At 51.8% G+C, this 22,502-nt stretch overlaps 1 protein-coding gene and 2 long non-coding RNA genes across 5 annotated transcripts; 2 read left to right on the top strand and 1 right to left on the bottom strand.

Annotated features, from left to right (window-relative positions):
* Positions 1 to 1,809: 1,809 nt before the first annotated feature.
* Positions 1,810 to 19,051, bottom strand: Itga2b (integrin subunit alpha 2b). Of its 3 annotated transcripts, XM_005070111.4 has the most exons (30): positions 18,717 to 19,048; positions 16,608 to 16,729; positions 16,423 to 16,520; positions 16,161 to 16,320; positions 15,884 to 15,933; positions 15,314 to 15,359; positions 15,085 to 15,213; positions 14,728 to 14,775; positions 14,565 to 14,608; positions 14,364 to 14,417; positions 14,171 to 14,223; positions 13,789 to 14,000; positions 10,505 to 10,687; positions 10,206 to 10,251; positions 10,028 to 10,132; positions 9,888 to 9,943; positions 9,639 to 9,790; positions 9,406 to 9,531; positions 9,025 to 9,092; positions 8,755 to 8,902; positions 6,790 to 6,882; positions 6,538 to 6,617; positions 6,364 to 6,444; positions 6,097 to 6,196; positions 5,839 to 5,991; positions 5,613 to 5,723; positions 4,935 to 5,051; positions 4,623 to 4,724; positions 4,286 to 4,402; positions 1,810 to 2,022 (listed from the first exon to the last, which is right to left on the bottom strand). In XM_005070111.4, exons 1-30 carry the CDS (start codon positions 18,902 to 18,904, stop codon positions 1,966 to 1,968), a joined length of 3,099 nt encoding a protein of 1,032 aa, XP_005070168.1. In that variant the 5' UTR covers positions 18,905 to 19,048; the 3' UTR covers positions 1,810 to 1,965. The 3 variants fall into 3 exon arrangements, with proteins under 3 accessions (XP_005070168.1, XP_021082838.1, XP_040605757.1); XM_021227179.2 differs by lacking the exon at positions 4,286 to 4,402 and having other exon boundaries at positions 18,717 to 19,051; XM_040749823.1 differs by lacking the exon at positions 5,613 to 5,723 and having other exon boundaries at positions 18,717 to 19,050.
* LOC121141524 lies at positions 8,823 to 11,363 on the top strand. The gene is made up of 2 exons (XR_005878453.1): positions 8,823 to 8,962; positions 10,456 to 11,363. It is a non-coding gene; the product is annotated as an uncharacterized LOC121141524 (long non-coding RNA).
* Positions 16,076 to 17,243, top strand: LOC121141525. The gene is made up of 2 exons (XR_005878454.1): positions 16,076 to 16,202; positions 16,291 to 17,243. It is a non-coding gene; the product is annotated as an uncharacterized LOC121141525 (long non-coding RNA).
* Positions 19,052 to 22,502: the final 3,451 nt, after the last annotated feature.

The raw sequence follows: 22,502 nt of genomic DNA, 5'->3' as shown, positions 1-22,502 counted from the left end.
TAAGAGTACTGGCTGCGCCGGGCGTTGGTGGCGCATGCCTTTAATCCCAGCACTCGGGAGGCAGAGGCAGGCGGATCTCTGTGAGTTCGAGGCCATCCTGGTCTACAGAGCGAGTTCCAGGATAGCCTCCAAAACAATACAGAGAAACCCTGTCTCGAAAAACCAAAAAAAAAAAAAAAAAAGAGTACTGGCTGCTCTTCCAGAGGGTACGTGCTTCAATTCCCAGCTCCCTCGACTGTCTGTAACTCCAGTTCCAGGGGATTGGACACCTCACACAGACATACATGCAGGCCAAACACCAGTGCACATAAAAGAAAAGAAAACAAGAAAGAAAGAGATAGAGTGGATAGTACATCGTGAAAAGGCAAACACCCAAAGCCCTCTTTTGAGACGGAGTCTAATGTAACACAGGTTGGCCTCAAACTCACTCTGTAGTTGGAGATGACCTCAAAGTTCTGATCTTACTGTCTCCACGAGTTCTGGTATAACATGCATGTACTACAATTCCTGCTTTACACAGTGCCATGGACTGAATAAGGGCTTCTTGTATGCTAGTTAAGCAGATTCCTAAGAGCTATGTCTCTAGCCATAAGCTATTATTATTATAATGGTATTATTGTATTAGTATATTATAACTTGCCCAGGCTGGCCTTGAACTCACTCTGTAGCTTAGGCAGGCTGTGAGCTTGTGATCCTCCTGTCTCTAGCTCCAGAAGAGCTGGGACTACAATCCTGGTTCCTTCCCTCTGTTCTCATTCACAGTCATGGATACCAATGACTACACTTTTATTTCACTCATCTTCTTGAATGTAAGTCCCATGGGATAGAGACTAGTTTTGTTTATTGCTCAGCCCTTAGCCCACTTTGGAATAGTTCTAGCACATGTTATGTACTCAGAAACCATTTCTGGCCTTTAGTCTCAGCACTCAGGAGGATCTCTAAATTCTAGGCTAGCCTGGTCTACAGAGTGAGTTCCAGGACAGAGAAATCCTGTCTCCAAAAACAAAACAAAACACTGCAAACATTTCTGGCACATGTGAATCAACAAACCCCATGGGATTCCTGAAGACAGCCTGACCTCTGACCTCTGCCCCCAACTCTAATCCGCTCGGCGGCCCTCTATTCCTCATCCCCATTCCTAGCAGAAGACCCGCTTCTTCAGAAGGAATGGCATCAGGGTGACGGCAGGTGGTAACATCTGCTGTCCCCTCTCCGGTGTGACACCATCCTCCTCAAGCTGGGCTCCGCCAGCTTTCTCTGCCTCTCTTCCTCCAGAGCATCACTTTAAAGGTCTTTGTTGAGAGAAGGGGAGGGAAGGCAGGAATGTCATTTTTCCCAAGTCTTGGTCTATTCTGAGGTTTGTCCCTCCAAAATCATGCACAACATACAGCTTAAAGCTGCCCATCAGGGAGCCAGGCATGATGGCTCACGTCTTTAATTTCAGTATCTGGGAAGTTGAAGTAGATTGATCTCTCTGGGTTCAAGGCCAGCCTGGTCTAGACAGCGAGCTCCCGACCAGCCAGAGCTACATAGTGAGACTGTCTCAAGAGAAAATGAGAGAGATACAGGAACCCAGCATTTCTTCGCTGGTGCTCCTAACCCCAGCTCACTGCCCACTCGGTCTCATGGGAGGGAGGCCTTCCCACCATTCCTGCCTGGCGACCTCACAGCTGCCATCTACTGTCTACTCCCTGGCAGCCATTAGCGACCTTGTTGGTAGAGACTCACTCTGATCAAACTGCTTAGTCCCCACAAACATCCCTTCACTCCTCCCTCTGTCCTCAGACCCCGAGCCAGCAATGGCAGATATTGCTATCAACCTCTTTATTAGGCAGTAGGAAAGGGGATGTGCCCGCTCTGCTGGGAAGGGAAGACCCCATGCAGGAGTTTGAACCCGTGGAGTTCTGAGCGGGGCCAACTGGTCAGAACTAGGTGAAGCAGGCACCCAGCCTTGCTCCAGTGTCATCACTCTCCCTCTTCATCTTCGTCCAGAGGTGGTCGGTTCCGCTTGAAGAAGCCAGCCTGGGGGAGGGGCACAGGAGCTGGGGTCAGGCACATAGAGAGGGTTCACACCCCAGAGGATCGATGAGGAAGTCTGCTAGAAACCAGCTGCCTTAAAACCCACCAGCCTGGTCTACAGAGCAAGTTCCAGGACAGCCTCCAAAGCCACAAAGAAACCCTGTCTTGAAAAACAAAACAAAACAAACAAAAAACCCCTGCTGCTCTTCCAGAGGACCCAGGTTCAATTCCCAGAACCCACATGGCAGCTCATAACTGTCTGTAACTCCAGTTCCAGGGAATCCAATATCCTCACACAGACGTGAATGCAGACAAAACACTAATGTACATTTTTTTTTTCAGAGACAGGGTTTCTCTGTGGCTTTGGAGGCTGTCCTGGAACTCACTCTGTAGACCATGCTGGTCTCAAACTCACAGAGATCCGCCTGCCTCTGCCTCCCAAGTGCTGGGATTAAAGACGTGCGCCACCAACACCCGGCGAGAAGGGTTTTTTTTTTTTAAATTGGGAGATGTTTCCCCCATAAATTAAAAAAAACTCTATACTTATTTATGTGTGTGTCTGTTTGGAAGTCAGAGGGTAACTTTCTTTTTTTCAAAGATTTTATTTATTGTATGTACAGTGTCCTATCTGCATGTATCCCTGCAGGCCAGAAGAGGGCGCCAGATCTCACTACAAATAACCGGTTGTGAGCCACCATGTGGTCGCTGGGAATTGAACCTCTGGAAGGGTAGCCAGTGCACTTAACCTCTGAGCCATTTTTCCAGCCCCAGAGGGTAACTTTCAAGTATTGGTTTTCTTCTACTATATGGGTCCCAGGGTTAAAACTCAGGTCATTACTTGGTGGCATCTCAACAACCTCTGTTTTGTTTTTGTGAGACAAGATCTCATGCACCCCAGTTGTCCTAGAACTTGCTTCGTAGTCTGGGCTCTCAAACACTTAGGATGACATCCTTGTCACCATGCTCCGATTTAATTTTTCTGCCTGTACGTAACTCATGCCTTTGTTCCACAGCACACAGAAATAAGGGACCCTCTCAGGAGCCAGGGACAGGGTCTAGATCCTTCAGCCTTCCATCTTGCTCAGGGAAGGATAGTGCTGAGTACTGTCGCGGCCAGCTTCAGCTGTTTCCTTGACACAAACCTAGTCACTTGGGAAGAGGAACCCTTACTTGAAAAATTACCCAGGTCAGCTGGGTCTGGGGTCACATGCTTTTAAATCTAGCACTCTGGAGACAGGGGCAGATGGATCGTCTCTAAATTTGAGGCTAGCTTGGTCTACAGAGCTAGTTCCAGAACACCCAGGACTACACAGAGGAGCCCCAAGTCAAAAAGCAAAAATTACCCAGGTCAGATTGGCCTGTAGCCATGCCTTTGAAGCATTTTCGTTTATAAGAAAATAAATTATTTTTATATTATATGTGTGGGCATTCTGATTTTGCCTGCATGTATGTCTGTGCACTATATGCAATGCCTGGCACTAAAGAAACATGACCCAGCACTCGGGAGGCAGAGGCAGGCGAATCTCTGTGAGTTCGAGACCAGCCTGGACTACCAAGCGAGTTCCAGGACAGCCTCCAAAGCCACAGAGAAACCCTGTCTCGAAAAACCAAAAAAAAAAAAAAAGAAAAGAAAGAAACATGAAGAAGCTGACAGATCCCCTGGAACTGGGGTTACATGGGGTTGTGGCCACCATGTAGGTGCTGGAACCGAACACTGGACCTCTGGAAGAACAGCCAATGCTCTTAGCCCAGTCATCCTTACAGCCCCTGTGAGACATTTTCTTAACTGCTAATTGATGGGGGGACGACAGCCAGCTGTGAGCGGTGCCATCCCTGGGCAGCTGGGCCAAGAAAGGCAGGCAAGGAAGCAAGCCTGTACGCAGCTGTCCTTCAAGGTCCCGGCTCCAGTTCCTGCCTCTGCCTCTCTCGCTGACGGTAAAGTGTACGGTGAAACAAACCCTTTCCTCCCCAAGTTTCTTTTAGTCATGGTGCTTTATCATTGCAACAGACACGGCAGGAGGTGAGCCCTGCTCACATGTCAGGAAGTTCTCTTCCAGAGGCAGGTCTGTTTCCTCTGACTTCCTAACAGTGGGGGAAGGGGTCTGAAGACCCGAGGGTTTCAGGCGTCCTGCCAGTGGGGATGGGAAGGACCGGCCGGCACAAGCCCTCAGAACAAGCGCATTCTAATAGCGGCTGGGTAGACGAGACAGGTTCTGTATCCCTGGCTTGTGACCCCCTGGGAACTCTGTGCCCCTCCCAGTCTCACCTTCCACATGGCCAAAACCAGCAAGGTGAGCAGCAGCAGACCGCCCAGCACGCCCACCAGCACCCACCAGAGAGGAACGGCCCTGTCCTCCAAGGCCCGAAGCAGCTGTGTCTGCACCTGAGGACAAGCCGGAAGCCACTTCAGGGGGCCTGAGACCAGAGAGGAGGATGCCCAGCCAAGCCCTCTCCGGTAGCCAGACCTCAGTCCCACTGAGAGCCCGCCCTCCGACCTCAGACACACTGCGTCCTTCCATGCAGCGAGGCCCCGCCCCCAGCTCTGGAGCGGCCCCGCCCCAAGCCGGCCGGGCGCCGACAGCAGGAGAACCGGGGCCGCTCACCTGAGTTTGTCCGCTAGGCAAGCTGAGCACCGGCACCGAGTACGGCAGGGAGGAGACGTTGAACCAGGCGTGCGACTGCAGCACGAACTGCTCCTGCGGTCTCTGCAGGGGGCGCGGGTGACAGCCGCTGACCGCAGCCACTCGAGCCCAGGAGGCGGCCGCAATCCAAGCCCGGGACTCCCAGCTTCTGAGTCCCGCCCCGCCCCGCCCCGCGGTAAAAGCGGGTGTGAACCTGCTGAAGCCGGGAGCGAACTCCTCCCCGCTCCCCACAGGCCCCGCCCACAGGCCCCGCCCACCCGCGCCCCCCCCCACCTGGCGGAGGCTGGACAGCCCTAGCGTGGCCTGCACCGTGACCATGGCTCGCTGCCCGCGTGCCATCTCCCGCAGCTCACACTCCACCACCGTACAGGGCGCTGAGTCGTTGCAGCTCTGAGGGGGACCGGTTGTAAGTGCCCAGGCCCTCCTGCCAATCATCCCCCATCAATCAAGGACCCAACACGGAGAGCCAGGAGGGTCGGGAGGTGCCGGTCTCTGGCCGAGCTTCAGATGGTTTCTCTACATTCTGTTTGCTCCACATCCCCAGGGATACTGGGACGGATGAGGCCCGAAGGCAGGGTCACCCATAGCCTGAAGTACTCGGTGTTTTTTGTGATATTGCTTTGGCTTTTTTCTTTTCTTTCTTTTTTTCTTTTTTCTTTTTCTTTTTTTTTTTGGCAGGGTTTCCCTGTGTAACAGCCCTGGGTGTCCTGGAACTCCCTCTGTAGACCCAGCTGGCCTCGAACTCAGAGATCCGCCTGCCTCTGCTGGGATTAAAGGCGTACGCCACCAGTCCCGGCTTGCTTTGATATTTCTTTAGAGGAAAGCTTAAAAAGCAAACACCCACGTGACCTATTCTGCCAAGTGTCAGTCCAGCATCACACCTGCACCACTGCCCCTGCTTCCCATCTCCTCTTCCCGAGGCCCCCGCTGGAGCCCGCTGAGCCTTCTCACCACCAGAACCAAGTCTCGATGCCCTGGCTGCTTGGGTTCCTGCAGGAACGCCTGTCTGCGCTCGCGCTGGTGATAGAAGGAAGGGCTGGGCGTGGGCAGCCTCCAGTCCAGCTGGGGGACAAGGGCACAATGAATTCGCTTCCAGGGTCGTTCTGAACCCTAACCCTTCTGGCTGTTGGTCTGGCATCTGTCCCCTCACAGCTCCTTCCCTCGCCCTGAGCCTCACCTCGAGAGGCTCTGGGGTTGGCTGTGAGGTGCAGAGGAGACCTCCCTGGGGCTTCACGTCCAGGATGTGGAGCAGGTCCGAGGGCTGGGACTGGCTGGGAAAGTGGATGACGAGTCGGAGGCCGCTCACAGCGCCAGGGCCATTGTTGTGGAGCTGGGGGTTGGAGGGGGTAGAAACTGGGGTGCTGGTGGCTCAGCTGCCAACCTGCTGTCCCCAGGACCTCGCTCACCCCAGCTTTGCCCAGAGGCTCCTCCCTACCTCATAGGTGTGTTCCACCCTGGGGACCCAGCTGTCTAAGCCATCCTGCTCCCTGTCACCTTCTTCTGCTGCCACCACCACGGACGCAGGGAAGGAATTCCTGCAAGTGCCCAAGCCCCCAGAGTGGGTGGTCTGGGAGGACCCTTTGTTTTATGGGATACTGCGGATGGGAGGGAGCCAGGGTCTACCGCGTGCTAATCATGCACCATCAGCTACACCCACCTCCGCCCCCGCTGCCATTCCCCCTTCCCATGCCTGGTCTCTCACCCTCGAAGCTCTACTGTGGCCTCAGCCTGGACTGCCACAGGCAACAGCAGAGCCTCACTGTTGGGATTCTGGCTGTTCTTGCTGGGGGGAGAAGGTGAGAAGACAGTGAGGGACACCAGCCTTTCTGTGTGGAGGGGTTTCCGCACGGGGCTCGGGTGGCAGAAGGGCCCCTACCTCCTGATCTGAAGCTGGAAGGACACATACTGTCCCACTTCTTCTAGGTTCTCCACACTCACCAACATTCTGATTCCGATCTGGGAGGGGAGTGGGACTGAAGTCACTAGCCCACTGTCCACCCTGAGCCCGGTCCTCCTGCTCCAGGAACCTAGCAACGCTAGGATGTAGCCAGAATTGGAAGACCTCGTGACTCCCACCCGAGACCTCCCAGACACCTGCTGTCACCAGGCCACATTGTGGAGGTCTTACCCGGGTGCCCTGCTTCATGGGGTTGCCCAGCTCACACAGTGTCACCCTGGTCTCATTCTCCTTCTTCTGGGTACAGATGAGCCTCTCAAAGCCCTGGGGAGAGAGTCACAGACAGATGGAAAAGAACAGGCATTCCCGGTGGGGCACCTGACATGTCTGCTAAAAATTACACCAACAGAATAAAGCCAGGCGTGGTGCCTTTAATCTCAGCACTCGGGAGGCAGGGGCACGTGGATCTCTTGAGTTCAAATACAGCCTGGTCTACAGAACAAGTACCAGGACAGGCTCCAAAGCTACACAGAAAAGCCTGTCTTAAAACAAATCAAACCAAACAAAAATCTATTCAGGGCTGTCAAGATGGCTCAATTGGGGCCTGGCATCGGTGGCTCTTGCCTTTAATCCCAGCACTTGGGAGGCAGAGGTAGGTGGATCTCTGTGAGTTTGAGGCCAGCCTGGTCTACAGAGCAAGTTCCAGGACAGCCTCCAAAGCAATTCAGAGAAACACTGTCTTGGAAACAAAACAAAACAAACAAACAAACAAAAAAAAAAACAACAGAAGATGGCTAGTTGGTTAAGGGGACTTGCCACCAAACCTGACAACCTCCGTTCAATTCCTGGCACCCACATGATAGAAGACAGCTGACTCCCATGGGTTATCCTCTGACCCTCCACATGCTCAATGTGGTGAAAGTGTTTGAGCATGTGCACGCGCGCGCACACACACACACACACACAGACACTGAATGTAATGTGTATATATGATATACGTATAAGTGTATGTGTGTATATATAATACACATGTTATTTAACTGTGTGTGGTGGCTCATGCCTGTAATTCCCATACTTGGGAGGCTAAAGCAGAATATTAAGAGTCCAAGGCTGTCCTGGTCTAGGTAGTGAGCTCCAGGCCAGTCTTGACTTCAGAGTGAGACTTGTCCTCGGAAGATAAAACATTGCTCTGGGGAACTGGCTCAGCTAGTGAAGTACCTGCTGTGTAAGCATGGGTCTCAAGTCTGACCCCCCAGGACCCACAGAAAAAGCAGGTGGAGAGAGGCGGCTCCCTGGGGCCCATGGCCAGCCAATCTGGCTGAATTGGTGAACTTCAGGTTCAGACTGGGAGAAACAAGGCGAATGACACTTGAAGAATGACACAAAAGTCTGACCTCTGGTTTCCACTGGCATGTGCACACATATCATATATACTTTCCCCCTCCCCAGACAGGGTTTCTCTGTGTAATAGTCCTGGCTGTCCTAAAACTCACTTTGTACACCAGGCTGGCCTTGAACTCACTGAGATCCGCCTGCCTCTGCCTCCGGAGTGCTGGGATTAAAGGCGTGCGCCATCACTGACTGGCCGTCATGTATACTCTTGTACACTTGTGCACACATGCACACACAAACATTGAATTTAACTTAACTTTAAAAATTTCTCTGTAAGTGCCTGCCAACATTAGGGGAAAAGACTAAGCTAGCAAATTGTGTGTGGCTGTGTGTGAATGTGGAAACCAGAGGTTGATATTGGTATTTTCCCCCAATAGTTATGTTTATTTATTTATTGAGGCAGGGTCTCATGGATGTGGCTAGCCTGCCTGGCCAATGAGCGTAGGGTTATGCCCGTCAAATCACCAGCAGTAGGGTTCTGGGCTCACACTGCCATGCCTGGCTTTCCCCAGGGGAATTAAAACCCAGGCTCTCTACTTTACCAAAAGCCATCATCACCCCAGCTCCCCAGTAGATGTTAAAGGGGTTCCAATTAACACTGGCCTCCTGAGCCTTTTGGTGGTTCTGTAACAGGGTTCTTCAAATGTGCACCATTCGCCAGCACGCCTTCTGTGTATACCCCACCTAGATGCGTTGCATCTCAACACTGAAAGCTTTGTACATCTTTATAGTAAAGCATAAGAGCAGCGAAGCTTTGGGTGTGTGAGGCCGGAGTGCTGGCCACGCCCCGGGGCGGAGCCTCACCTCAACGTTGCTGACAGCCTGCATGTAGTGGGCACCCGGAGGCAAGTGCACAGCCAGCTCCGCCTCGTAAGCCCCCTCACCCTCATTGGCTGCTTCGATCTTCAGCTCCAGCATGTTGTCAGCACCGATCAGAAGTGGGGAGTCGCCCCTGTGTGTGCAGGGGTCACTGGTTTAGGACTGGAGGCCAGGAGGAGGAGAGGGGCCTCAGGTGAGGAGTGGGTCTCCTGGGGCACGGAGGGACAGGGCGGGGGGAACGGGGAGCTCTCTCACACAGTGGCCGCGAGCTGGAGCTGTGGCACACACACGTCATCTTCCCCACAGTCCAGGATGATCCGGGTCTAGGGGACACGATAGGATGTGTGGGTAAGCTGGGGGCTTGTGACATTTAGGGGTCACCTCAGAGCTAAGAGAACGACAGGGCCTCCAGGGGTTAGGGGTGGAGGGTGTGCAAAGGTTCGGATGACGCCAAAGTTCTGGTGACAGCAGGATTTCTGAGTCTGCAACAATGTTTGGGGGACACTGGGATATGGAGGGTTTCATCAGGATTTGGGGTGACTTCGAGGTTTGGGGTTCATGGTTACAACTAACCCCTGGCCTTAGTCTCCATACCAGGGATCTTGCACCCTTGTCGCTTGTCCCACTGTCCCCTACCTGCTTCTGGACATGGGTTTCTCCATGCAACACCACAGCAGGGGCTGCTCCAGTCTCTTCTGGGGGCAGCGACACGTTGAGGCTTAGCACAATAGGGCTCAGCTTGTCCCGGAAGTCGGCCTCATCCTAGCAGATGGCAAGAGTCTGGCTGTCCTGCGGCTGTGCCCGCACCCTCTGCTGGAGCCCAAGCTCTGCCTGCACACCCAGCTCCGCCCGTTCTGGCCCGAGCATACTCGAAGGAAGGCCAAGATGGTGTAGCAGGTAGTTCTGTTTTCTCCACCCAGGTCCAGGCTCAGGGTGAGGCTCGACTGTTGAGATTCCAGCAGGAGCACGCGGCGGCCCTGACGGGGCTTCTGCAGGTCCAGCTGCAGCTCTGCCCTTAGAGCTGCAGGCCAGCCGACCAAGCAGGAAAGGTTCAGGTCTCCCTCTAGTGGGGACAGCCAGACCTCCCTTCCTCCAACCCCTCCCTCCAGGCCACTCACGCAGCTTCTGAGGAATGTTGTGCCCTGTGGCTTCCACACACATCTGGATGTTGAAGCTGCAAAGATGAGAGCAGGTTTGGGGGTTGGGGCCTCTCTAAGGTCCCAAACCCTGCCGAGTCTGTGACCCCCCACCTCCTCACCAGCTGACTGGTGTCCTGGTCTGTTTCAGGACACAGTTCTTCAGGGTGGGATTCAGGGAGTCTTGAACCAGCAGCTGGACAGTGGCCATCACCACAGGCTGAGCTCTGATGGGATCAGAAGAGGCTCACCACTGTGTCCCTCCTGACCCATGTGGCCCTTATCCCAGCCAGTGCTCACCTGTACACGGCCACTTTGCTAACCCCGTACGCCCCCACAATCAGGTCTGTAGGCATAGAGAGAAGGGTCAAAAGTGGCCATTAGAGAAGGCATAGAGCAAGTCTTTATCTTCCAAAAAGTTCTCCACACCAACAGCCCCCTAGAGGTTCTGCCCCCAAACCCCAGTATCCCAGCCACACAGACAAGTTAGAGCCCACAGCTGTCACTGGGTCAGACATGGACTCCCCAGCTGTTCTCTCCACATTTCCAGAAAGTGCTCGAAGGCCTGTCATGACTGGCTGGATGCAATCCACAGGCACCTGGGTATCCATTGTCATCGATGTCTACAACACCACGAAGGGAGAAGCCAAAGCCAGAGCCTCTGGGGAAAGGGCTGTCCAGGACCTGGGAGGGGCGCGGAGTCAGCCCCTCACTCCGACCCAGGAACACCAGCACTTGGCCCTGACCACTGGGGCCCCCATAGGGGGCAGCCACAGCAACATCTGGAGAGAGAGAAAGAGTGTGCTATTTGTGATTGAGTCTCCCCAGGCGATGCTGCCAATCTCCCCCGAGGCTTCTTTAGGGAGGCCCTGGGGGAACAGGAAAAGGGTACAAAGTCTGTATCAAAGAAGCAGGAGAGAGATCAGTCAAGTTTTGCTTTTTGGGTTTTTGTTTGTTTGGTTTTGGTTTTTGCTTTTTCGAGACAGGGTTTCTCTGTGGCTTTGGAGGCTGTTCTGGAACTAGCTCTTGTAGACCAGGATGGTCTGGAACTCACTGAGATCTGCCTGCTTCTGCCTCCCGAGTGCTGGGATTAAAGGCGTGCGCCACCAACGCCCGGCAGAGAGATCAGTCAAGTATTAACAATTGGTATAAAAGCTCCAACAGTCCTCCCTGTCCATTAAGGGAAACACACCAACAAGATTCCATTTACTCCCAACAATTGGATGTTGTTATCCTATTCACTATTATTGTTAATTTGAGACAGGGATTTTTGTTTGCTGGTTGGTTGGTTTGGTTTTTCTGAGATAGGGTTTCTCTTTTGTAACCCTGACTGTTCTGGAACTTGTTGTGAAGACTATGCTTGTCTCAGACTCAGAGTTCTGACTGCCTCTGCCTCCCTGTGTTGGAATTAAAGATGTTGGAAACCATGCCCGTGAGACAGGGTTGTGGTATATGTCACAAACTGGCCTCTACTTATTTATGCAACTGAGGCTGACTTTGAACTTCTAGTGCTCCTGCCTCCACCTCCCTTGTGCTAGGAAGACTGGTACTGTGGGCACCACCACACTTGGCTTACGCTGCCTTGAGGCTTTGGGCATGTTAGACGAGTTCAGCTACAACCTTTCCCTTAATTTCCATTTTAGAAGATTAAATAACTGAGCCCAGCCCAGGGCAGCACACTTCTTGTATGCGTGAGGTCCTAGATTCAATTCCCAGTAATGGAAGAAAAAAAAGTAGGCCTGATGTGCTGGTGCACACCTTTAATATCAATATTCATGAGACAGAGGTAGGCAGATCTCTGTGAGTTCCAGGCCAGCTAGGGCTACATAGTGAGACTCTGTCTCAAAACACAAAACCAAACTGAAAAACAAATAAAAACTAACTGAAACCTATTTCCCAGATGTTAACTCTGTTAACAAACCCACAGCCACATCATAGGTTTGTCAACACCAATTACTTGAGAGTATATCTGTTAGCAGGCCCATTATTTATGAGTTCTTTTCATTATATGACTAGTTTAGTCACATGTCTGTGTGTTTTAACCATCTTCCCTTTATCTTCTGATTTTGTTTACAGTATGTCTTTGCAATTTTCTTGATCACCATAATCATAATTCAAACTAAAGCCTTTAATCCTAGCCTTCAGGACACAGAGGCTACACAGTGAGACCCTGTCTCAGAAAACAAAAACAAAACAGAGACCTCTGACCACAATGGAGTCCTCGAGCTGGTGTCGTATCTATCCTGGTCTTGGTCTTCATGGATTCACTGACTGACTCTTGCTCCACGGCCTGTTTCCGGTCAGCCTGGTCAGACTCTGTCTGGAGTTAATTCAGCTCGGGGTTTCAGGGGATTTGCAGCAGATGGGCTCTGTGGCCAGTCTTCCTCAGGACCTTTGGGGCCTCCCAACCATCTTGTGGATTCCTTACAGCGCTTATTTCTAACTTTCTCCAGTCTTCCAAGCTGTCAGCTCCGTTTCCTTCCGTAAGGGACCCTATTGCACACTGTCTTCCCACTTACTCTATGTGACCTTTGAGCCGGCATCTGCCTCTGGATGGAGTGTCTGCATCCCCCCTCCACCAGGCATCACAAGGACCCTTATCTGCCTGACCCCTCCCGTTCCCCACATGACCATTTTCCCTTTGTATTCATTATACTCCCCATTCTTCCAGATTAACATGATCTTCCCATCCTCGTTCCATGATGGCTCTCCTTGTCCTTTCACAGTCAGGTTGGTGAGAGAGCTGCCTGTCTTGCCTGCTGAGGTCTTCACCTCTCTTCATACCCTGTCCCTGGCCAGTGGTCCCTATGGTGCCCTTTGTTGGTTGTTTGTTTTGTTTTGTTTTTGAGGCAGGGGTTCTCTGTACTTTTGGAGCCTGTCCTGGAACTCAGTCTTTAGACCAGGCTGGTCTTGAACTCACAGAAATGCACCTGTCTCTGCCACCCAAGTGCTGGGGTTAAAGGCGTGCGCCACCACTGCCTGGCTGGTTGGTAAGTTTTTTGACAGAGGATTTTGTGCATCCCAGCTCCAGCCTCTGTCCCTCCTGCCTCCACTTCCTAGCTGCCAGGGTCACTGGTATGCACCACCGTACTGACCCGAGTTGGTTCTCGTCACTGCCACCAACGAGTTCATCCTTGCTAAAGGCCACGATGCTTTCCCAGTTCCACCTAACTGTACCTTTCAGGAGTGAGGGGGCCACGGGGCCCATTCCTTCCTCCTGCTCCAGGTCCTCTCTCTCAGAGTACTGGGCCACCAATCTCATGGTTTCTCTCCCGCCTGTGTGAGCACTGCTCCCCACAGTTACCTTCTCTGGATGATCCCTAAGTGCTCTTGCTTCCCAGCGTTCTCCACTGGGCCTCTCTTATCTCACAGACTCTGAATCCCATGCTCTCTTCCCAGTTCTCTATCTCACCCTCAGCCTCTCCGGTGGAAATGTGGAAAGTCAATCGCCACAGTTCTCAGTTCTCACCTAATACTCCCAAGCCCTTCAAACCCATCTAAGCCAGAACTGAACTACAGACCTCCTGGCTCCCTATTCCCACTCAACTCCCTTCTCTTCTGGATTCCATATTCATTTCCAAGCTGCCTTAGTAGTCCAAGCCCTAAGTATCTGTAAAGGCATCGAATTTCTAACTCCAGTCTCCAAATCTGCACGCAGGGATCATCATGCTGGGATTGAGACGAACTGTCCTAATTGGATTCCTTGAACTGTGGTACCCACTTTGCAGTCAGCAGTCAAGCCTTCCCGGGCTCCTGCTGCCCAAGGTCTCAGCATCCCTCACACTGGGACTGCAGGTGTACACCACCACATCTGCCCTAAGCCCATCTTTTTGTTAGGGCTATGCGCCCTCTTAAGGCCAAACACAGCAGCTCTTCCACTCACCATTATAGCCATCCCGGTTGAGGTCACCCAAGGGTGCAATGGCAGATCCAAATCTCCCATAGAGCTGAGTGCCGGTCAGCAGGAGAGTGGGCACGCCCAGGATATGGGGGCCCTGAGGTTGCAGAAACAAGTACACACGGCCCACCTCGGCCAGCTTTCTGTCTGCCCTGTGCTCCATATACAACGGGGCCCCCACCAGTAGGTCGTCCCTCCTGTGAACCAGATGGGCAAGGTTAGGTACGGCTGCGCTAGGAAGATATCAGGAACGAGGGCAGTTCTGGGCCACCCTTGGGACAAGAGGAGGGTAACTCCTGCTGCTGGCAATTGAGGACCCAACTGGGTAAGGGTAGGGCAGGGTAGGTAGGGCATTCCCTCTTCTCACCCATCCCCATTGACATCAGTGACTGCCACTGAGTGTCCGAAATACGAAGCCATCTGCAAGATGAAGAGCATTTTAGTCTGTGCTCCTACACTCTGCATCCTCTGCTAGACATCACCCTCATATCCCAAGAACCATCTTGAGGGTGTGTCTTAATACCCTGATGTTGGTCACTGCCATGGGACACCGTCCTCACCTGCTCTCCATGCAGCTGGTGCAGCCTCTGGTAGTAGGAGTCCAAAATTTCCACCTGCACGGAGGAACACACCCAAGCGCATCATTCATGCTCCCTTTGAGGCTTACCGCTCTCACTGAGAAGGGGCAGGGCACTGGCGAATGTGGGGGGGGTAAACAAGAAGATTAGGGTCAAGGGTTTGGTGGGGGAGTGGACACTTACGGTCCCCAAGGTCCAGCTCCAACTGGGGGCGCCGAATACATACTCTGTGAAAAGAGGCTCAGCAAATCAGATCCTCAGTGCCCACTTACTCCATCCTCACATAGGGGCCCAGGGAATTCTCCTGCCCCAGGGCTCCCCACCGGCCACCAACGGCATTCCTTGCCTGTAGTGCTCAGATCCCCATCGAACTCGCCTACGGCCACCGAGTACCCTGAAAACACGGCATAGATTAGCGTTTAAGGCAACGAGGAAGACCTCGGTCAGGAAATGAGGGTCAGGAGAAGCGAGGTTATCAGCACAAACTGCATTATGCAGGTGAGAAGACAGAGGATGCCCAAGGTCTCACTTGAGTCCGGGGGGAGAAGGGTGAGCCAGTTTGGATAGGAGTTAGACAAGTGTGGTTGGAGAGGCAGACGGGGGTCGGGGTGCCTCTGTGCTTGACTAGCTAAGATTGGCATAAATGCATGAACGGGGCCTGGGAAAGGGTGTGGGAAGCCTGGAAAGGAGATGCCAAGGTTACCCTGGTAGCTGTCGAAGTACAAAGGGTTACTGGAGTCGAAGGTGAGGCGTTGGTTGGGAACATGCCACAAAAGGGTACCCGGGCGGTAACTAGAGATGATACTCGAAATTGGAACCCGAGCCAGGAGACCTAGAAAGGGCACAGGGACAGAAGGTGTGGGGCATCAAACGCCCGCGGTCTCCCCCAAACCACGGCGATGGGAGTGAGTTGGAATACTGGGCACACGTACCTAAAAAAAAGTAGCCGCCAGGGGCCCCAAGCACTAGTTCCCCAGCCTGAAAGGGAAGTTCTGGTCGTGAGAGGGTCCTCTGTCCTGGGAACAACCCTAAACCACTTTGCCTGCATATTCTTTTGTTTGTTTTTAGACACAGGGTTTCTCTGTGTAGCCCTGGCTATCCTGGAATTCACTCTGTAAACCAGGCTGACCTCAAACTCAAGAGATCCACCTGCTTCTGCCCTTATGTGCTGGGACTAAAGGCAAGCGCATCATTCCCATTCTCCGGGCCACCCCATCTCCTTTTTTTTTTTTTTTTTTCGGAGCCTGTCCTGGAACTGCTAGGTAGACCAGGCTTGGTCTCGACCTTACAGAGATCCACCTGCCTCTGCCTCGCGAGTGCTGGGATTAAAGGCGTGCGCCACCACCGCCCGGCCACCCCATCTCCTTTTAAGACGAGTTTTACTTTACAGCTCAGGTTGATCTCAAACTTGCTATGTACCCCGGGCTGGTCTCAAACTTGCTATGCAGACCAGGCTGGCCTCAAACTCGCGAATCCCTGGCTCAAGCTCCAAGCAGACTTGCCTGGGTCACCGCAGAGCTGAAGCCGGCCTCACAGTGTCGCTTGTCTCCGTCTACAAGAGGCAAATGGGGGTCAGCCAAGGGCTGGCTCCGGATGCTCCTCTTTAGCTAGGAGTCCCGCATGGGCTTGCAAAACTGTACGGGGCGGGGAGGGCACGGAGGCGGGACTCCCCCGGGGGCGTGGCGTAGCCAGGAGGCCGGGATCTCAGGGCGCGAGGTTGGTAGCTGGGTGGGGTTTGCAGCTACCAGAGGGCGGAGCCTAAGGCGGAACGGCGCTTACGAAAGTTTGAGTAAACCGAGCTCATGAGGTTGGTGCGACAAGGTGAGTATTCCGCGCGACCGCCGCTTTGGAGCTGAGCCACGAAGCAGCCACCTACCGCAGTCTTCTCTGCCTCATCGTTCTTTTCTAGGACATTCCAGTGCTGCCAGGGGGCGCAGGCCTAGAGCAGAGTCACAGGAGAATGGGGAGGGCACGATATTCTGGCTTCCCCCACCGTGTCACTGCCCTGGACTTGCTCCCTGTGACCTTCCACAGTGCCCACCACAATGACGTCATTCCAGGTGACGACCGATGCCCCAAGGCCTTGGCCGGTCTTGAAGGTTTGGAAAGTCTGGAAGCCTACGTGACGAGTCTCGTCCCCTGGAGGGCACAAGAAAGGGAGGCGCTTTGGAGCCCCGCCATCCACTTCCTCCTGGCCCTCCTCCCCCCTCCATGCCGGAGTCTCACTTAGGTCGAAAGTCAACGAGGTGCATTTGCCGCCATTGGCCTTCCAGGGGCACAGGAACACGCCGCCAGTCTCCTCCTGACTTGCGCTTAGAGCCCTGGGGGCGCCCACCACGATGGACACACTGCGTAGGAAAGCTGAGTGAGCACGGCTCAGGGTCCTTCTGTCCTGCCCGGTGCCTGCCACCCCAGCAGTGCCTGGGGTGCCAGCAGTGGCGCAGGAGACATTGGACAATCTTTCCTCACAGATGCCCCGTTAAGGCCAACCTCTTCGTTTTAGGGGCAGTGGCACTGGACTCTTAGGAAGTTCGCCTTCCTAAACCGGTTGGTTTGGTTTGCACAGGAGGGGTTTAATCGTCCTTACTGAAAACGCCTTGCTATGTTTCATACACTGATGTCCCCTCGCTTCCTCCCAATAAGAACCAGATAAACCTTGTGCCTTGTGAAGCCTAACAGGTTGCTTAGTGAGAACTGTTTCGAATGGTGAAGGATGTGGCGAGCCGAAGTGGGGATGTGTGATGCTGACAGAGTTGAGGATCCTAGCAGACCGAAGTTTAAATCAGTTCTGCCATATGTAAAGTGGGGGTGATATCAAGCAACTGTGCTGTTGGGAGAGTAGCAATAAATGTATGAGAGGTGCTTAGTGTGCCCTCAGCCACATGCTTTTGTTAATAAACACACAGGATGCTCATTAAAGTGTGCCCACAGGACCAGCGCTTGGGGAAAGGGCAGCAGACAGAGGAAGAGAGTTGAACTGAGCTTCAGGCTCTGTGTGTTAACACTCAGGAGCTCTGAAGACAGGAGATTGTTGGTTAATTATGGTGACTTTTTCATATCAATCCCAGCTCTCCCTCCCTCCCCTCATCCTGCTCCCCCCACCTTACCCTCACCCCACCCCATCTGCTCCTCAGAGAGGGTATGACCTCCAGGGGAGTCAATGAAGTCTGTCCCATCACCACGATGAAGCTGACCAACTGCCTCCCCCCCACTGTGTCTAGGTTGAGCAAGGTATCTCTCCGAAGGAAATGGGCTCCGAAGAGCCAGTTCATGCGCTAGGGATGGATCCTGGACCCACTGTCCTGCATCCGGGGGGCCTAGCCCGTTCTATGTAGGTTCTGCAGCTGTCAGTCTGGAGTCGGCGAGCTCCCGCTAGCTCTGGTCATTTGTTTCCATGGATTTCCCCATTTTGGTCTTGACCCCTTTGCTCATATTGTCGCTCCTCCTTCTCTTCAACTGGACTCTGGTTTTGTTTTTGGAGAGAGGGTTTCTCTATGTAGCTTGGGCTGTCCTGGAACTCACTATGTAGACCAGGTTGACCTCAAACTCATAGGGATCTGCCTGCCTCTGGTTCCCATTAAGGGGGAATAAAGGCGTGTGCCACCACACCTAGCAGAGGAGTTCTTATTTATTTGACAGTCTTGTTAAGTGGCCCTGGCTATTTAACTTATGGTAACCATCCTGTCTCAGCCTCCTGACGGCTGGTTTTACAAGTATGTGCCACCGTACTCAGCTACAGACCCCTCCCCCTTCACGGACAGTCTCTGGATGCCAGCCATCTTGGGAAGGGGACCTGGTTTTTGATGAAATGGCTCTTTTGGGCAGAGGAAATGATTCCTTATACTTGTCCTTGACAACAGTCATTACTGTTCCCCAAACCTGAGCATTCCAGTGTCCGTTACAGTAGGTCACCCAGGATAAACAGAGCTATGAAGATGACCCAGGAATCTTAGCAGTTTCATCTCAAAACCTATCAGTGCTGACAGTTAGTAATCTATTACTTCTTTTCAAGTATCTGTAATTTGGAAGGAGATGAGGTTCAAAATGGAAAAAACAGCAGTGGGTGAGCACTTGTATCTTTGCCAACCGTTTTTGGATGAGTGGCTGAGAATTAAGTGACAAAGTGAGGGACACAGATGACACCAACTTTTACCTTTCTTTGTTCAGTGATCATCTTCCCACTGGTATCCCTCCCCGGCACCCTCACTCGAACCTGTCCCCATCATTCCTGACAGGAGTTCCACCCAAACAGACAGACTCCACCTTGCTCAACTAGAAAAGAGAGGCCACAGAGGCAATGATAGGAAGCAGTCCTCTCTCAACCCTGGTGCTCACCTCCCGTGGTTGTCCTTGTGAAAGTCCACTGAAAATCCAAAGTAGCTGCCATTGGGACCAGCATAGATGGTGAACTTCACAGGGTCCAGGTTCAAGGCCCAGGCTGGAGGAACAGCACTAGGTCCCAAGAACAGTGGTGTCCACTGCAGGATCCACAGGGCATGCCAAGGACAGGGGGCTTTAACCATCCTCCTCCTCTTCCCAGAGCTCCTAGACAGAAATGGGCCAGCTCTTTCCTCTTCCCTCAAGTTCCCACCACAGGAAGTTTCAGTTTATCAAACTGGAACTCAAAGTAACTGCTGAGCAGCAGGCATGGCAGAGGGCAACAGCCCCTAGATCACATGGTCTGTAGGACGACCAGGAAGTGGGAGGCCACACCCTGGGGATCCAGGCTTATTGATGAAAGCATGGCTCATTCCTTTTTTCCAGGACAGCTGCCAAGACCTGCTGTTTGTGCTTCTTGATTGCATTCCTTGAAATCTCCTTCCTTCCTTCCTTTCCTTCTTTCTTTCCTTTCTCTTTCGTTTCTCTCTCTCTCTCTCATTTCTTTCTTTCTTTCTTTCTTTTTTTTTTTTTTGGAGACAGGGGTTCTTTTTGTAGCCCTGGCTGCCCTGGAACTCACTCTGTGGACCAGGCTGACCTTGAACTCAGAGATCTACCTGCTTCTGCCTCTGGAGTACTGGGATTAAAGCTTTGTGCCACTGCCGCCACCACCGGGCTTTAAAAACCCTTTTCATCTGGGCGGTGGTGGCGCATACCTTTAATCCCAGTACTTGGGAGGCAGAGGCAGGTGGATCTCTGTGAGTTCGAGGCTAGGCTGGACCAACAGCCTCCAAAACAATACAGAGAAACCCTGTCTCATAAAACCAAAAAACCAAAAAAACCTTTTCATCTCCACTGTCACTATGCTCATCCAACCACTGTCCCTTTCTGTCTGAGAAAGTGTAAACTGGCTGGATCTACTTCACCATGGCCCATAGTTGAAAGCTCTTTCCTCCCCCATTTTTGAGCACCGTGACGTGGCCAGCGGTGGAGGAAAGGAGTCAGGGAACTGTTCTTCTCTGATAAGACCCGAGGCTGCCATCGTGTTGAGTACAGCATTTATCCACTTCCTCCTCCTAGAACCTTGGGACAGCCTCAGCCAGCAGTACTGATCCACCGCTCCCTTATTTCTCCATCTTGAACCAAGTCTTAGTGTGGCTACACTGGTGCCTTCAATACTGGGGAGAGGGTGGTGAATGGATCTTGGCCTAAAGTACGGAGGAGATGGGGCTAAAATGACATCATTCCAGGGTGTCCTGTTCATGGTCCCTGAAATTAAGCACTGTTCAAGTGGATAGCTGTACTTCTTCTTGGGTGACAGTGTGCACTTAACTATAAACACGTGATTTGGAGCCAGGTGGTGGTGGTACACACCGTTAGTCCCAGCACTCAGGAGGCAGAGGCAGGTGGATCTCTGTGAGTTCGAGGTCAGCCTGATCTACAGAGTGAATTCCAGGACAGCCAGGATTGTTACACAGAGGAACCCTGTCTTGAAAAACAAACAGAAAAAGAATCGATTCTGGATGGAGTCCTCAGGTTGGGACCTTGACATACACACATGGGTACAATATCTGATGACCTTGATGACACTTATTACTGGATTGAGTATCCAAATCCTCTGAGAGCAAGGATCCTTCCTACTGTCCCAGGGCCTAGCCAAAAGCCCAGCATGTGGGGTTGAGGAAAAGATGAGCTTAAGTCTTCCTAAAGGATGGAAGAAGCAAACAGTGACAATGTGAAATGGGTCAAATTCTGAGAAGAAAGGTCCATTTCTTTGGAGGACAGAAGCTGAAGCACACCATGCCCTGTTGGTCTTGCATGCCTGTGTCCCCAAAGCAAAGGGATAAAGGAACATAGCCTCACCCTCCTTTTAGTCTGTATTTTCTCTTTTTGTAGTACGAGGAGTAGCCCCACACATGTAAGACAAAAGCTCTACTACTGAGCCATGTACCCCAGATCCTTATTAACCACTGTTAACCACTGCCTTATCTTGGCCTCCCTATCTCATTTTGAAGTCCTTTCTTTGGGGAGGGTTGAGACAGGGTTTCTCTATGGTTGTCCTGGAACTCGCTCTTGTAGACCAGGCTGACTGTGAACTCACAGAGATCCGACTGCCTCTGCCTCCCAAGTGCTGGGATTAAAGGCGTGAGCCATCACCACCCTGGTTTATTATTTTTTTCTTCAGAAATTTTAATCACAGTTTAAAATCTATTTTGTGTATGTGTGTGGGCATGTGTGTTGAAGTATAGGTATGGATGTAGCAGGGCTACTCTTCAAAATTGGTTTTCCTCTACCATGTGGGTCTCAGGAATTAAATTCAGCAGGTTTGGCAGCCAAGTTCCATTGCTCATTGAACCTTCTCACTAGGCTTACTCCCTACCCCCAACATTCCTTTTTTGGCCTCTTTTTAAATCAGGGTATCATTTAGCCCACATTGGACTTAAACTTCTGATCTTCCTGCCTCCATCTCTGGAGTGCTGATAGGACAGGAATGCCATCAGTAACCCTAGTTTATGCATTAGAATAGTTTCTGTTTTTCAAGATAGGATTTCTCTGTGTAACCCTATCTTGGAACTCACTAGGTAGACCAGGTTAATCTCAGCTCAAGAGATCTGCCAGTCTCTGCTTCCCAAGTTCTGGGATTAAGAAAGAACGTGTACCACCATGACTTTTTTTGTTGTTGTTAAATGTGCTATTCGTTCGTGTGTGTGTGTGTGTGTGTGTGTGTGTGTGTGTGTGTGTGTGTGTGTGTGTGTGTATACAAGTGCCCATGGAGGCAAGAGGGTATTGGATCCCCTGGCACTGGAGTTATAAGCAGTTGTGATTCTTCATACATGGAGAATCCTAAAGATTTTTATTTTGGTTTTGAGACAGCATCTCGATATGTAGACCAGTTTGATCTGGAATTCAAGAGATCTGCCTGCCTTTATCTTCTGAGTAGTGGGATTAAAGGTATGTTTGTTTTGCTTTGCTTTTGTTTTTCAAGACAGAGTTTCTCTGGCTTTGGAGGCTTGGGCGCTGTCCTGGTCTAGCTCTTGCAGACCAGGCTGGTTTGGAACTCACAGAAATCCGCCTGCCTCTGCCTCCCGAGTGCTGGAATTAAAGGCATGGGCCACCATTGCCCGGCTAAACGTATGTTTCAACATGTCCAGCTATCTAAAGATTTTAAATGTCAGGAAATAGGAGCTTAAATCATCAGTTTTAGCAAGGTCGTTCAAATAGAGGCAGAGGCAACTGCTTTCAGACTTAAAAATCCTCAGATTTTACACGGTGGCAAGAGAACGTTATTCCTCTGATCTTCACACGCTTACTAGTTTTCAAACAAAATAAAATCAACTATAAAGAGATTGTGCTGGTTAGTTTTATGTCAGCTTTACACAGGCTAAAATCATCTAAGAGGAGGGAACCTCAATTAAGAAAATGCCTCCAAGCCAGGAGGTGGTGCACACCTTTAATGCCAGCACTGGTGAGACAGATCTCTGCATTTGAGGTCAGTCTGGTCTACAAAGCAAATTCCAGGACAGCTGGGGCTACATAAATTCTGTCTAAAAAAACCAAACAGGCCAAACCAACCAACTAACCAACCAAACAGAAAATGCATCCACAAGATCATTTTAAATGTCAGGAAATAGTAAGGTGTTTTCTTAATTAGCTACTGATGAGGGAGGACCCAGTCCATTGTGCCATCCCTGGGCTGCTGGTCCTGGGTCCTATAAGAAAGCAGGCTGAGCAAGACAGTAAGCA

Source organism: Mesocricetus auratus, unplaced genomic scaffold, assembly GCF_017639785.1.
Source record: "Mesocricetus auratus isolate SY011 unplaced genomic scaffold, BCM_Maur_2.0 Super-Scaffold_100007, whole genome shotgun sequence".
Lineage (NCBI taxonomy): Eukaryota > Metazoa > Chordata > Mammalia > Rodentia > Cricetidae > Mesocricetus > Mesocricetus auratus.
The sequence above is the reverse complement of the archived record's forward strand: the minus strand, read 5'-3'. Positions and strand labels throughout refer to the sequence as shown.